General features: G+C 56.1%; 1 protein-coding gene across 1 annotated transcript in view; it reads left to right on the top strand.

The window, feature by feature from the left end:
• Positions 1-12,893, top strand: part of HSPG2 (heparan sulfate proteoglycan 2) — a 106,481-nt gene that overhangs the window by 36,759 nt on the left and 56,829 nt on the right. The window contains exons 3-9 of the mRNA XM_024766869.1: positions 2,864-2,999; positions 4,207-4,251; positions 9,903-10,012; positions 10,114-10,172; positions 10,476-10,636; positions 12,262-12,390; positions 12,586-12,840. Of these exons, the coding sequence (XP_024622637.1) occupies positions 2,864-2,999; positions 4,207-4,251; positions 9,903-10,012; positions 10,114-10,172; positions 10,476-10,636; positions 12,262-12,390; positions 12,586-12,840 (895 nt within the window). The remainder of the gene's footprint in view (positions 1-2,863; positions 3,000-4,206; positions 4,252-9,902; positions 10,013-10,113; positions 10,173-10,475; positions 10,637-12,261; positions 12,391-12,585; positions 12,841-12,893) is intronic.

Here is a 12,893-nt window from a genome sequence, read left to right as displayed (position 1 = left end):
GACACAAAGAGAGCCCTCCCCAAGTGGGGAGGGTCCTGCCTCTCTAACCTCCTCTGCTCAGTGTCAGTGCCCCTGCACCAGCCCTAGCCTCACTCCCCTTAGGTCAATCAGGGCCTTCTCAGGACCACCCCCGCCCCCAACCCAGTGAGAACACTGCCCTCTACCCCTACTCAGGGGAGGAAGGAGAAACCCTGGTAGTGGGCTAGTCTTGTGGTTCGTAACCCGTGAGTGTCAGAATCCCCTGAGCATGCACGACTTTAACCCTCCCAGCTGGGGTGGGGAGAGTCTGACTCAGCGGCTCTGAGAAGGAGCCCAGGAATCTACTTCTCACCAGCTCCTTGAGGTTCTAAGGCTTATTCCTGGATGCAGACCTCATGGGCATGGCCCAGAGGTCTACTGGCCACCCAAGGCTGGAATGGGCACTTGTCCAGAGGGAGGGGGAGGGGAAAGAAGGAACAGGAGGGACTTCCCTGGTGGTCCAGTAGTTGAGACTCTGCGATTCCAATGCAGGGGACGCGGGTTCAATTCCTGGTCGAGGAACTAAGATTCCACATGCCGCACGGTGTGGCCAAAAAATAATGAAATAAAATACATGTGAATTCAAAAATATATATATTAAAAAAAAAAAAAGGAACAGGAGGAGGGATGTGCCCGTGGATTGTGCGGGGAAGGGCTTTAGGGGTAAGACATGGGCAGTGCTGACATTACGCAAGGCTTGGTAGCACTGCAAACACAAAGATGACCAATTGGCACCCAGCCCCTCCCCCCAGGGAGCTCCCAGCCTGGGAGGGAGATGCATATAGACTGCTTGGGGGTGGGTGGTACCTTCAGAACAAGTCATGTTCAGGAAGAAGCTCGAATTAATAGGTGATGACACTTTTGTCCATTCGTTTACTCAAGCATTTATTGAACATGGAGTGCTGAGAAGGTAGAGATGAGCTCATCACAGGCCATGCCTTCAAGGTGCTGTCATTCCAGTGGAGGTACAGGTCATTACAGTGTGAGCCCTGGAGGGCCCAGAACCCAGCCTAGGGGCAGAGGTGGCTGGAAAGGCCAAGGAGTCATGACAAAGCCTCCCAGAGGAGATTTTCTTTTGAGTCATATTTATTGAGGTGTAAATTACATACAATAAAACATACCCACGTTAAGTGTACAATTCAATAATGAGAATGAGTTGTATATAGCCAGGGGACCGTTACTCCAAAAGGTTTCCTGTGACCCTTCCCGGACAGCCGCACCCAACCCTTGGTCCCAGGCAACTACAGATCTTTCTGTCATTATAGATTAGACTTTTCCCCCCGTGGGTTTCATAGAAGTGAAATCGTATGCTATGGAGTCTTCCGTGTCTGGCTTCTTTCGCTCAGCATAATGTGTTTGAGACTCCTCCATGTTTCCAGGCCTATATGGAATTTGTTCCATTTTGTTACTGAGTAGTTAGAGGAGGTGATGTTTAGGTGAGTTTTGGAGGATGAACTGGAGTTAGCCAGGTAAACAAAAGGAGGAAGGGCATTCCAAAAGAGGCACCAGCTGAGAAAAGGCCAGAGGCTCCAAGACATGGGCTGTGTGAAGTTGGGGAAGCAGGGAGGGAGAAGGATTGGCTGTTTCTCTGTTTTTCTTCTTCTCTTTGGCCCTCTCTGCTGCTGCCACCACCTTTTCTAGCCAGTGAGGGCCGGGTTTGGTTTTCACAAGTGAGACTATTTCCTTCTAGTCAGGCTGGGCTCCCCAGATAGGGCTGAGGCCAGGGCAGGCCTGAGACACTCACGCCAGGCCATCTGGGGCTGGGTGTGTGAATCCATGCACTCTTGTGCTTGGGGGCTCTGGGGTTCCCTTGGGCTCTGCTGGGTTTGTTTTCCTCTAAGTTATTTTGTAAAACTCCTTTGGAAACACCTCAATCTTGTCTAAGTGGAAAGAGGCCTTCGTTGTCCGCACCCATCCCCAAGAAAGGCAGGGGTCATGGCTGCGGGGGCCCTTCTGCGCCGGCCTGCAAGGTGCGGGGTCCGAGCCGCCCCTCTGTGGAACAGGAGCCCGAGGTGGAGCTTGTGCTGGGCTCAGCTGCAGCCCGAGGTCACATGAGTTGACACCACGCCCGACCTGCCCCCGTTCAGCCCAGCAGCTGGGCTCCACCCCCGCTCCTGGGTGCGCAGATGATCCTGTCAGTGTGCCCACAAGTGCCAGAGCTGATCTCCAACGTGGCTGGAATGTGTTTCCCGTGGCCTGGAGATTTGGAGGCCAGACCAAGGCAGAAAGAGGTGGCCAAGACCGCTGGGGCGGGGGGGCAGGGGGCTGCTGTCGGCGGCAACAGCTTCAGTTGACCTCCCCTCCATTTCTGCTTCTGTCCCCCATCCATGCTGCCCCTGGCCACCCTGTCACCTGCCCACATCCCCCATCTTTGCTGGCCCCAGTCACCCTTTACCTGCCTGTGTGTCCCTGTCCACTAACTCATGTCCTGGATATCACTTGCCTTCTCCAAAGGAAGAAGAGTCGTCACTTACCAAAGTGATTTTAAGTTTGTTGTCGGGACTTCCCTGGCGGTCCAGTGGTTAGGACTCCGCGCTTCCACTGCAGGGGGCACGGGTTCAATCCCTGGTCAGAGAACTAAGATCCCACAAGACGTGCAGTGTGGCCCAAAACAAACTTATAAGTTTATTTGAGGATTCATGCAGGGGCTAATGAGATTTGGGGAAACTGAGTCAAAAACAATGGTACAGCCCCAGCCTGACTGTCTTTGCCAAACCGTGTCTGATTTAACTGCCGGAGGGCCTTGGGGTGGGACTCTGCCCCCCCCCCTTGAAGTGAGAAGAGGGGTCCTGGGCTTGGCAGGAGTTGGAGAGTTTGACACAATTGCTCGTGTGGTGTCCCACAGGTAACCTGCGGGCTGAGGGCATATGATGGCTTGTCCCTGCCCGAGGATGCAGAGACAGTCCCGGTGGGCCGTGCTGGCTGGAACTATTCAGACCTTTCTGACGATGAGGACTTCCTGGCTGATGAGGTCTCCGGAGGTGAGCAGAGGGTTCTGGTGGCTGGGAGTGGAAGGGGTAAGGACGGAATTGGGGTTCTTCCCACCGGTCCTTAAAGAGGCTCCAGGATGCTTGCCCAAGGTGGCACCTCAGGAGATGGACTAAGAAAGATATGGAAGCAACCTAAGTGTCCAGCAGCAGATGACTGGATAAAGATGTGGTATATACATATAGAATGAGATACTCCTCAGCCCTAAAGAAGAATGAAATGTTGCCATTTGCAGCAACATGGATGGACTTGGAGGGCATTATGCTAAGTGAAATAAGACAGAGAAAGACAAAATACCGTATGATATCACTTATATGTGGAATCGAAAAAATACAACAAACTAATGAATATAACAGAAAAGAAGCAGACTCACAGATGTAGAGAACAAACTAGTGGGTTACCAGTGGGTACAGGGGAGGGGAGAAGGGCAATATAGCGGTCGAGGAGTAAAAGGTACAAACTATTAGGTATAAAATAAGCTACAAGGATATGTTGTACATCATGAGAAACATAGCCGATATTTTATAATAACTATAAGTGGAGAATAACCTTCAAAAATCGTGAATCACGGGAATTCCCTGGCAGTCCAGTGATTAGGACTTGGTGCTTTCACTGCCGGGGGCCTGGGTTCGATCCCTGGTCAGGGAACTAAGATCCCACAAGCCACGCGGCACAGCCAAAAACAAACAAAGAAAAATTGAGCATCGCTATATTGTATGCCTGTAACCTGTATAATGTTGTACAGCAACTATACTTCAATTTTTTTTTAGTTCAGAAAAAGAAGAGGTGGGCTAAAAGCTGCGTGCATCTTGAGCCCTGGTCCCAGTGACCGCAGGATCCTCCACTTAAAACTGTGCGACCCGGGCCTGGTGGCTGCTTCTCCTTACAGCCCAGATTGAGCAGGACCTAAGGGGAGGGTGGTGGGCAGTGCACGGTAGAGGATGATTACGGCCCCCTACTCCACTTCCTCCCATTCTCACCTAGAGGCCAATCTGACCTGGCGCCACCCACCCCATCCGTCCTGGTCCACACCCTCTCTGATGGAGGCTTCCAAGCTGGCTTTTACAGGCCGGCCCTCCCTAAGTGTGGAGAGGAGGCAACAGCTATGTTTTCATGACCTTCCCCACCGTGTGCCAGGTGCCCAGAACAGTGCCTGACACCCAGTAGGTGCTCAACAAAGAGTCTCTCTTTTACTTGTAGATGGTGTGGGCAGCGGGGACCTGGGCAGCGGGGACTTCCAGATGGGTGAGTATCTGAGGGCATCGCACAGGCCCCCATCCTGCCCCCGGGGAAGCCCCAGAGTAGGTCTTCCCAGCCACAGAGGCGGCATCCCCTGGACTGAGGGCCTTGAGGGCTCTTTGTGCCTGCCATGGGGATGGTCTCATCCCCGCTGAGTGACAGTTGGGTGCCTTGGTTGGCCAGTCCCTGCAAGGTTGGGTATGGACAGGTTCTGTGCCTGCCTGTGCTGGGAAATGCCCGGTTCTGATAGGGACTGAAAGTCAGCCACTCAGCATTCAAAGCCAGATTCTCACCTCCCTGGGCGGCTCAGCTGTGGAGTCCTTCCCCAGAGCCCTCCTTGGGGGTGAATGCTTCAGACTGGGGGACCCCAGGCAGGGGTGGGCAGACAGAGGGGACTCTGTGGCACAGGCATTCGGGTAAGCCAAGAGCTGGACCTGGGAGGGAACCTGCCTTAGGTCGGGTCACCTGCTGGGAAGCCGAAGTTCCTGGGTTGGGGAAAGAGGGTTGGGCTTCCTGGAGGGAAAGGAATCAGGCCTCCATCAGCTGCCCACTCTGCCAGCACTCCAGGTGCACAGCCAGAGCAGGAGCTGGCCCAGCGCTGGGACCGGGGCTTCAGAGTCTCTGTTTCCTCCCACCCTGGGATTCTGGCGAGAGAAGGAACTAGTCGGGACAAAGCCATGCGGTTCCTGCTGCCTTCTCTGGGAGCCAGTGCCTGGGCACAACGTGATCAGGGCCAAGGATGGAGCTCAGCTCAGAGTCACCACTGGGCGGCCCCGCTGCATCCCTGTGCTGCCCACCCCAGCAGGCCTTGGGCGTCTCTGGCCTGGGTCCCTCCAGGGACGGGGTTGCCTCCCTACGGCTGGAGTATCAGAAGCATCCCAATGCCAGAGGGTGGCATCCTAACCGGGCCAGTATGGATAGGAGGGTTGACCCCTGGGTGGCACAGTCCTGACTGTGACCTCCCAGCACCTGGGACGCAGGCACTGCCTGAAGCTTTTCCATGTGTAGGTCTCTGCAGGGCTACAGATGCCTGGGAGCTGTGTGGGGCCTGTGTGTGGGTGTCAGGTGGGCCCCATGCACACCCCAGAATGGCCTATGCTGATGTGTCTCTGGGAGCTGCCTCTTGCCAAGCCAAGTCTGCCTGCTGAGGCCCTGGGCCAGTCCACCCTGTCCCTTCAGAAATATCTAGAGCCCCCTTCCAGGGGACTGCTCACAGCAGCCCCACCTGCTTTGAGTGGTCCTTACTAGCCCACCTCCTCCCATGAGAAGCAGCTATGAGGGCAAGAGAAGCCAGAGGTGGGGGAAGGATGGGGATGGGGGGCAGCAGCTGGGGAGGGCCCAAGGGCAGGGCAGGAGCCTTTCCTTGTAGGTCTTGTAGGTGGGGCTGATCTGTGGGAATATGTGGGGCCTTAGGCCCTCCGGACCCAAACGCTGGCACCAGCCCGCTGCCCCTGGGGCAGGTCCAGGCAGCTGGGCTGAATCTCAGCCCAGGGGGCATCAGATAAGTCTCCCTGATTCCCAGGGTCAGGGTGCCTGCTTCAGCCTTGCCCAAGGGCAGGTCCCTCCTAACTCTGGTGAGCAAGGGCCGTCCTGACCATGATGGGGCCATGCCTGGCCACCCCTTGACTGACCCAACCCCCGACCCTGGAATGTCTGAGATGGCTCCTCCCTCACCCCTTCCCTGGGCAGGGTTGCGGCTCCCCTTGGCTCTGTCCCAGCCCTGACTGCCACCCCCAGGCCAGGACCCCTCCTGGACAGCTCCTGGCTCTGCCTCCCCACCTTGGGAACCCTGCCCACCTCCCCTCGCCCAATCTTTCCACCTTCTGACTGTCTCTTTGTCTGTCCTGCTGACAAACTGTCTACGTGTCTCCCCTGTTCCCTCCCTCCCCTGCCTTGGGCCATCTCTTTCCTACTCTGTGTGTCTCTGTCTCACGCTGCCTTTCTCCCTCCACCTCTTGGACTTGCATCTCTGCTTCCATGTCCCTCTGTCTTTCCCTCTTTTCAATCTGCCTTTGTCTCGTCTTTTCTCTCTCTCATTCTCCCCACCACTTTCTCTCTGTGTCTCTGCCTATATCTATCTCTCTGTGTCTCTGTCTCCATCTCTCTGTCTGCTTCATCTCTTTCTGTTTTCTGTCTCCATCAGTCTCTGTGTCTCTCTGTCATTTCCCCGCTCTGTCTCTCCCTTTGGTCTCGCCACCTCCCTGCTGTCTCTGCCCCTCCTCACCTCCCTCTCTGCAGGCCCTGGGCCACCCCCGGGCCACCCTCCAGTGGCTGGTGTGATGGTCTTGGAGCCCGATGAGGAGACGCCTTTCCCTCTCTCCCTCCCCCTCCTCTCTCCCAGCTCTTCCTCTCACTCCTTTGTCTTCTTTTCCTCCCCGGCCTGCACTTGGTCACACTTGAGGGTCAGAGGCACCTCTCTGCAGGGTCTGGGGCCAGGCCTGCCTCTGTCCCCACCCAGCTGGCCTCACCTTCTCCCCTGCCCTAGCCGGGCACACAATCTAAGCACAGTGGGCCGGACCCCTGATGTAGGCAGGATGGGTGCAGCAACCCCTCGGGGAAAAGGCTAGGGCCTCGGGCCTCGCTGATCCTGGGGACCCAGAGGGACTGGGCTGAGGTTCGGGGGCTCAGGTGTGTGGGGGACGAGTTCTGTTGAGCAGGGACTGGGTATCGAGCGTAGGTGGGGTAGTTGGCTCCGGGGCTGGGGGTGGTCAGGTGTGCGTTCCCCACCCCACTCCGGGTGCCGGGCAGCTCTGGGCCTCCCGTCCCTCCAGCCATTGGCTCCAACTGAGCTGTCCAGATGGGGTCAGATGAGGGCCAGCGTGGAGCTGGTCAGCCAGGCAGGCGCCCAGAGAGCACTCCCACCCCAGTCTGCATCATTCCCATCAGCACCCTGAGCTCTGGGGGCTGGTTCCTGAAACTCTCCTTCTGCCCCAGCCCTCAGATACCTGCCACGGGGAGGCCGCTCAGGGTGGAAAAGGGGGTGTGCTCATCCTGACCTGCCCCTGATCTGGGAGAAGACAGGGGGTGGGCTCAGGTTGGAGGGTCCGTGCCCTTCCCAGGCCCTAGTAGAAAGGGACTTTGTGGAGCCTCAGCCCCCTCCCCCAGCAGCGGGCACATTCCTGGGCAGAGGCCTGGCCTCCTCGCCCGCGCTGGGCCGCAGGGCTGAGGCCAGGGGCCAGGGTGGGGGACTTTCAATGGGCCTCTGTGCCAGCTCACAAGAGGCCTCTGTGGCCAAGCTCGCGGCCCTCACGCTCCAGCCCACGGGGCCCCGCCCGCCCGGCATGGTCCCTGTGATTCAGCGCAGGCAGCGCTGCCCTCACAAGCACCTTCTCTTGGTGCAGGAGTTCCCTCCGGCTGCTTGCTAGGCTGCCACCCTGATGTGCCCAGGACTTGCTCCGTGAGCCGCAGAGGGGGAGGGTCCAGGCGCAGAGGGCGTGTGCACCTGTGGACCTGCCGGACAGAGTAAAGGGGAAAGAGGACAGGCCCAGCCAGTGCCACTCCCTGCTCTGCTGCCCACACGCTGCTCGTCTGTCACTTCTCAGAGCCCACTTCTGCCTCAGGCACAGCTGCTGTCCCCTTTGCCTGGAGTGCGCTTCTCTCAGGGGCCTCCCAGTACCTTACTCTCTGCCTTCAAGCATCCCCTTTGCGGAGAGGCCTTCCTGGCTGCCCTGGGGAAGTAGCGAGCTACCCCCACGCCAGCACGCCCGCTCCCCCAGCCCTTGTTTTTTTTCCCTCATAGTCCATATATTCCTTGCCCATTTGTTCTATTTCCTTTCTCCTCCCCCTAGAGAGTGATCTTTATGAAGTTCACTGCTGTATCCCTTGCCCCTAAAACACTGCCAAGCATATGAAAGACCTTCAGTATAGATTCGATAAAGCAATGAATGCCTCTCTCAGATGGGAAGAAATAAAACCAAATCCATTCCTTCAGTTTGTCTTAAAGACCAGAGATAGGGGCTTCCCAGGTGGCGCAGTGGTTGAGAGTCCGCCTGCCGATGCAGCGCGTCCGGAGCCTGTGCTCCGCAACGGGAGAGGCCACAACAGTGAGAGGCCCGCGTACCGAAAAAAAAAAAAAAAAAAAGAAAAGACCAGAGATAATACAGCTAACGCATGCAGCCCCTAGTGTGAGCCAGGTACTGCCATAAGCATTTTACATTCATTGTCTTATTTCATCCTCCCAACAGCCCTCTGGGGTGGGCACTACTATCGTCCCTGTTTTATAGATGAGGAAACTGAGGCACAGGGAGATTAAGTAACTTGCTTAAGGTCACAGGGCAATTTTAAGTTACTTTAATTGTAAGTGGAAATTCTGCTCCAGAGGCTGAGCTTTTAACCACTAAGCTATACTGCCTCTCATATAGTAATAGCTCATATTATATTGCCCCTACTATGTGCCAGGCTCTGATCTAAGCACTGTGTGTGCGTGTGTGTGTGTGTACATATATATGATTCATTTGCAACTCATATTTATAACTTCTATTATGAACTCTGAACATTATGAGATTTAATGTGCATAAAGTGTATATAGTAGGTGCTTAATAAACAATAGTTGTAAGTGTATGCTCACCCCAATCTGCTATGAATTTATTCCGCAATCACTTATTAGGCACCTACTCTGTACCAGGCTCTATGCAAGCACTGGGGTACAGGGTGAATGAGATCCAAGATTTCTCCCCATCAAGTTTATAGTCTAGCAGTAGAGAGAAAGATGACAGCAGCTCCTGATTCCCTAGCACTTGCTCTATGCCAGGCGCTGCATCTTCGTGCACAGGGAGATGGCCTTGTAAGCATGATATCGTTTATTCCCCACAGCAACCCAGTGTGGTAAATGGAATTAATATGCACATTTGACCAAAAGGGAAACAAGTTCAGAGAGGTAAGGTCCAGGCCTGATGTGTGGCTGACCTCAGAACCCACGATCTTTATGACGATGCTCTGGCAGGATCTGTGCCACGTGGGGTAGCAGGTGCTCTGATGGGAGAAGCCAAGGGGCTGGGGGACCCCCAGAGAAGAGGCCTCTACCCAGCCAGGGTTGGGAAAGGAGGGCAGCTCAGGCAGTATTCTTGGAGGAGGTGATGACTGAGCTGAACCCTGAGGGTGATGACCGGCGTGAATGGGGGGTGGGGAAGCATGTCATGGTCACTCTCGAGTAATTTCTGTGCCAAAAAAAAAGGGGGACTTCCCTGGCGATACAGTGGTTAGGACTCAGTGCTTTCACCGCGGGGGGCCCGAGTTTGATCCCTGGTCGGGGAACTAAGATCCCACAAGCGGTGCGGTGCGGCCAAAAAAAAAATTCTGTGCCAGGTCCACCTCCTCTGGAAGCCACCCCTTCTTACCCAGCCTTCCTCTGAGCCAGTGGAGGTCTTCTCTTCTGCACTGTCACTTGGTATCTGGATCGGGCCATTCTCCCTGTTAGTTGAAGCCATTCACTCAAGGGTGGGGCCTCGGCTTTGATCCCTGGGCGGCCTGCCAGGGTCACTGCAGCACGTGCTCCTACAGGTAGAGCTGGGCACAGCCGTGGGCACGCAGGTGTCAGCCTCAGCGAGAGGCCTCTGGGGACCATCCCCCCCGTTTCCACCCACTGGCCCAGCTGCCTGAGGCCACTGCCTGCCAGGCTGGGCCCCTCATAGTGACCCCCCCCCAACTCCTTTCTGCAGTTTATTTCCGAGCCTTGGTAAATTTCACTCGCTCCATCGACTACAGCCCTCAGCTGGAGGATGCAGGCTCCGAGGAGTTCCGAGAGGTGTCCGAGGCTGTGGTAGACACGGTGAGGTGAAGGGGCTTTGTGGAGCTCGCCGAGTATGGCAGGGCAGGACTGAAGGTGGGGTGAAGGGATCTGGAGGCTGATGGTGCCGTGTCCCTCTCCAGCTGGAGTCAGAGTACTTGAAGATTCCTGGAGACCAGGTTGTCAGTGTGGTGTTCATCAAGTGAGCAGGGTCCCCTGGGGTGGGGGGTGGGGGCTGGTGAGGGACTGGCAAGGATGGGGAGGGGCCGGGCGCCAGGAGGGGAGGCAAGAGAGGCCTAATGGGCTGAACCTCTGTTGGTAGAAATTTGGGAATTGGTAGGGTACAATTTGGACTTTAAGTTGCCTTGCATGGGGTACAGGCTAACCAGAAGCAGGGGGAGAGTCAAGAGATCAGGTCTGAGCGTCAGGCAGGGGGCCAAGGGAGGAGCTGAGACCCCAGACATCTTCCTCACCCTGCTGCCCTGCCCCTGACACCCGTCCCTAGGGAGCTGGACGGCTGTGTCTTTGTGGAGCTGGATGTGGGCTCCGAAGGGAATGCAGATGGGGCTCAGATTCAGGAGGTGCTCCACACCGTCATCTCCAGTGGCTCCATCGCCTCCTACATCACCTCTCCCCAGGGATTCCAGTTCCGACGCCTGGGCACAGGTGAGCCCGCCCTGGAACTGAGGGTCACCTCCTCCAATTTCTCAGACTCATGTGGGCCCCCTTTCAGTGTCACTACCATGGGCTCTCCTAGCTTGGCCTTGCACACCACTAAGGACAGGGAGCTCACTACCTTATGAGTCTGCCCCATCTTTACGCAGTCTTGGCTTGGGTTGAGCAACATGTGTTTCCTCTAACACGTACTCAGTAGACCCAGTCTCCACTCTCTATTAACCTCTCTGCTGACGATAGGTAATAATAATTCCTTTCTTCATACAGTGCTTTCAGGTCCAAAAACACTTCTGTGTTTAACAATAACCAACAATTCTTCACTGACCGTTCAGTCTTCGTAAGAATTCCTATGAAGCAGATATTATTTCTCCTGTTTTAGAGATGAGGGCACTGGGGCCCAGCGAGGAAAAATGATTTATCCAAATCCACATACACAGATAGTGCAGAAGCCAGAATGTAAACCGAACCCTGTGTCTCTGCTGGTCTTGCCAGAACCTGTGATGAGACGAGCTGAGAAACGCAGCTCAGAAAGAACAGGAAACTGGCCCCAAGCCACACAGCTGTTAGATGCGCAGGCCTGGCCTTCGTACCCTCAGTCGGCCCAGCTTTCTTTTTTTATTTTATTTTCTTTTATTTTATTTCTTTTATACAGCAGGTCCTTATTAGTTATCCATTTTATACAGGCCCAGCTTTCTTTTCACTGCACCCTCTGTCTCCTGTTTCAACTCCCTTAGTGTTTTCTTCTCTAGGCCAAGCAGTCCCAGTTCATTCCTCACAAGCTACAGTTTCCATCCCATCCCAGTCTCCATCTCAGTCCTCTCTCTGGGAAATGTCACCATCCCGGACTAAGTGGAACCCAGAACTGAACAAACTTCATCCCTACCATAGTGTCACCCGATCAGAAAAAAAAGGGTGAAATCATTTGTTCTGCACGTAAAACCTCAATCAATGTGCCCAAAGATCAAGTTCGTTCTTTGGCATCCCCAGGCCCAGGTCTGAAGATTGCTGAGGCTCCAGTCCCCTTATCCCCGCTTTCCAATGAGTCCTCCTGGCTAGGGATGGTAGGATGGGCCTGGTTCAGCCCTGCAGCCCATCGTCCCCAGGTCCCAGGTGGGACGGCTGCTGATCACACCTTCCTTTCCAGCACAGACACCCCCGCCCCCCCTGGCCGCTGTGGTGGCCGCAGTGACACCAGGTGAGAGTGTAAGCCAGACCCAGGCTGAGCCGGGTAACTAGAGAAGCTAATTGATGGAGGGGAAGGAAGGATGAGGGCAAGATGGCTGGGCACAGCCCACAGGCCGCCCCTCCTCCCCTTCCTCTGCATCCTCTCTAGGCCTGGTTGTGGCCCGCACGTGTGTGCTGTGGTCATTGCATGGTGTGGTGTGTTAACTGTGTGTGGGGTTTGTGTAAGGGATGGGTGAGGCCCCTGCCACATAGCCCCCATCCCACATGTGCTGTGGATGTGTTCACCACGTGCTCTGTGCCCTCGCTGAATCTGCCAGAAACCACGTGGCCTGACACGGAGCCCCAAAGCCCCCTCCCAGCTCTGCAGTGCCTGTGCCACCCGTGACATTTTCTGCCAACCTCCTGCCTGCCTCTCTGACTGTCCCCCACAGTGCCCCAGTTCCCAAGGGTCTGCACCGAGGCGGAGTTTGCCTGCCACCGCTACAATGAATGTGTGGCCCTGGAGTATCGCTGTGACCGGAGGCCTGACTGCAGGGACATGTCTGATGAACTCGATTGTGGTGAGGGGCTGTCTGGGGACACGGTGGCCTCCAAGTCAGTCCGGGGCTGCGAGGGTTTGCTGCAGGCAAAGGGGTCTGCGGGAGGTGGGCAGGACACAGGAGGGGTGATAACAGGGTCAGGGCCTGGGGAGTGGCAGGGGGCGAGGGGTGAGGAGTCACCCCTTCATGCCAACGCTAAGCGGGCTCTGTCCACAGAGGAGCCGGTCGCCAAGCTCAGCTCGCAGCCACCACCTCTGGCGGAGACACCACCTGTACCGTCCCAGCCGGAGACAGCCATCCCACGGCAGCTCCCAGCCACCCCTGCTCCCCAGGTTGTGTTCCCCAGTCCAGGCTGGCCCGTGTCTTGTGGGCCCCACGAGGCCACATGCCGCAGTGGGCACTGCATCCCCAAAGACTACGTGTGTGATGGGCAGGAGGACTGCAGGGACGGCAGTGACGAGCTGGACTGCGGTGAGGGCCGGGCAGGGGCGTGGGTGGGGATGCAGGGGGTGGGGAAACGGCCA

The sequence above is a fragment of the Neophocaena asiaeorientalis genome, unplaced genomic scaffold (genome assembly GCF_003031525.2).
Source record: "Neophocaena asiaeorientalis asiaeorientalis breed wild unplaced genomic scaffold, Neophocaena_asiaeorientalis_V1.1 scaffold79, whole genome shotgun sequence".
NCBI lineage: Eukaryota > Metazoa > Chordata > Mammalia > Artiodactyla > Phocoenidae > Neophocaena > Neophocaena asiaeorientalis.
The sequence above is the reverse complement of the archived record's forward strand: the minus strand, read 5'-3'. Positions and strand labels throughout refer to the sequence as shown.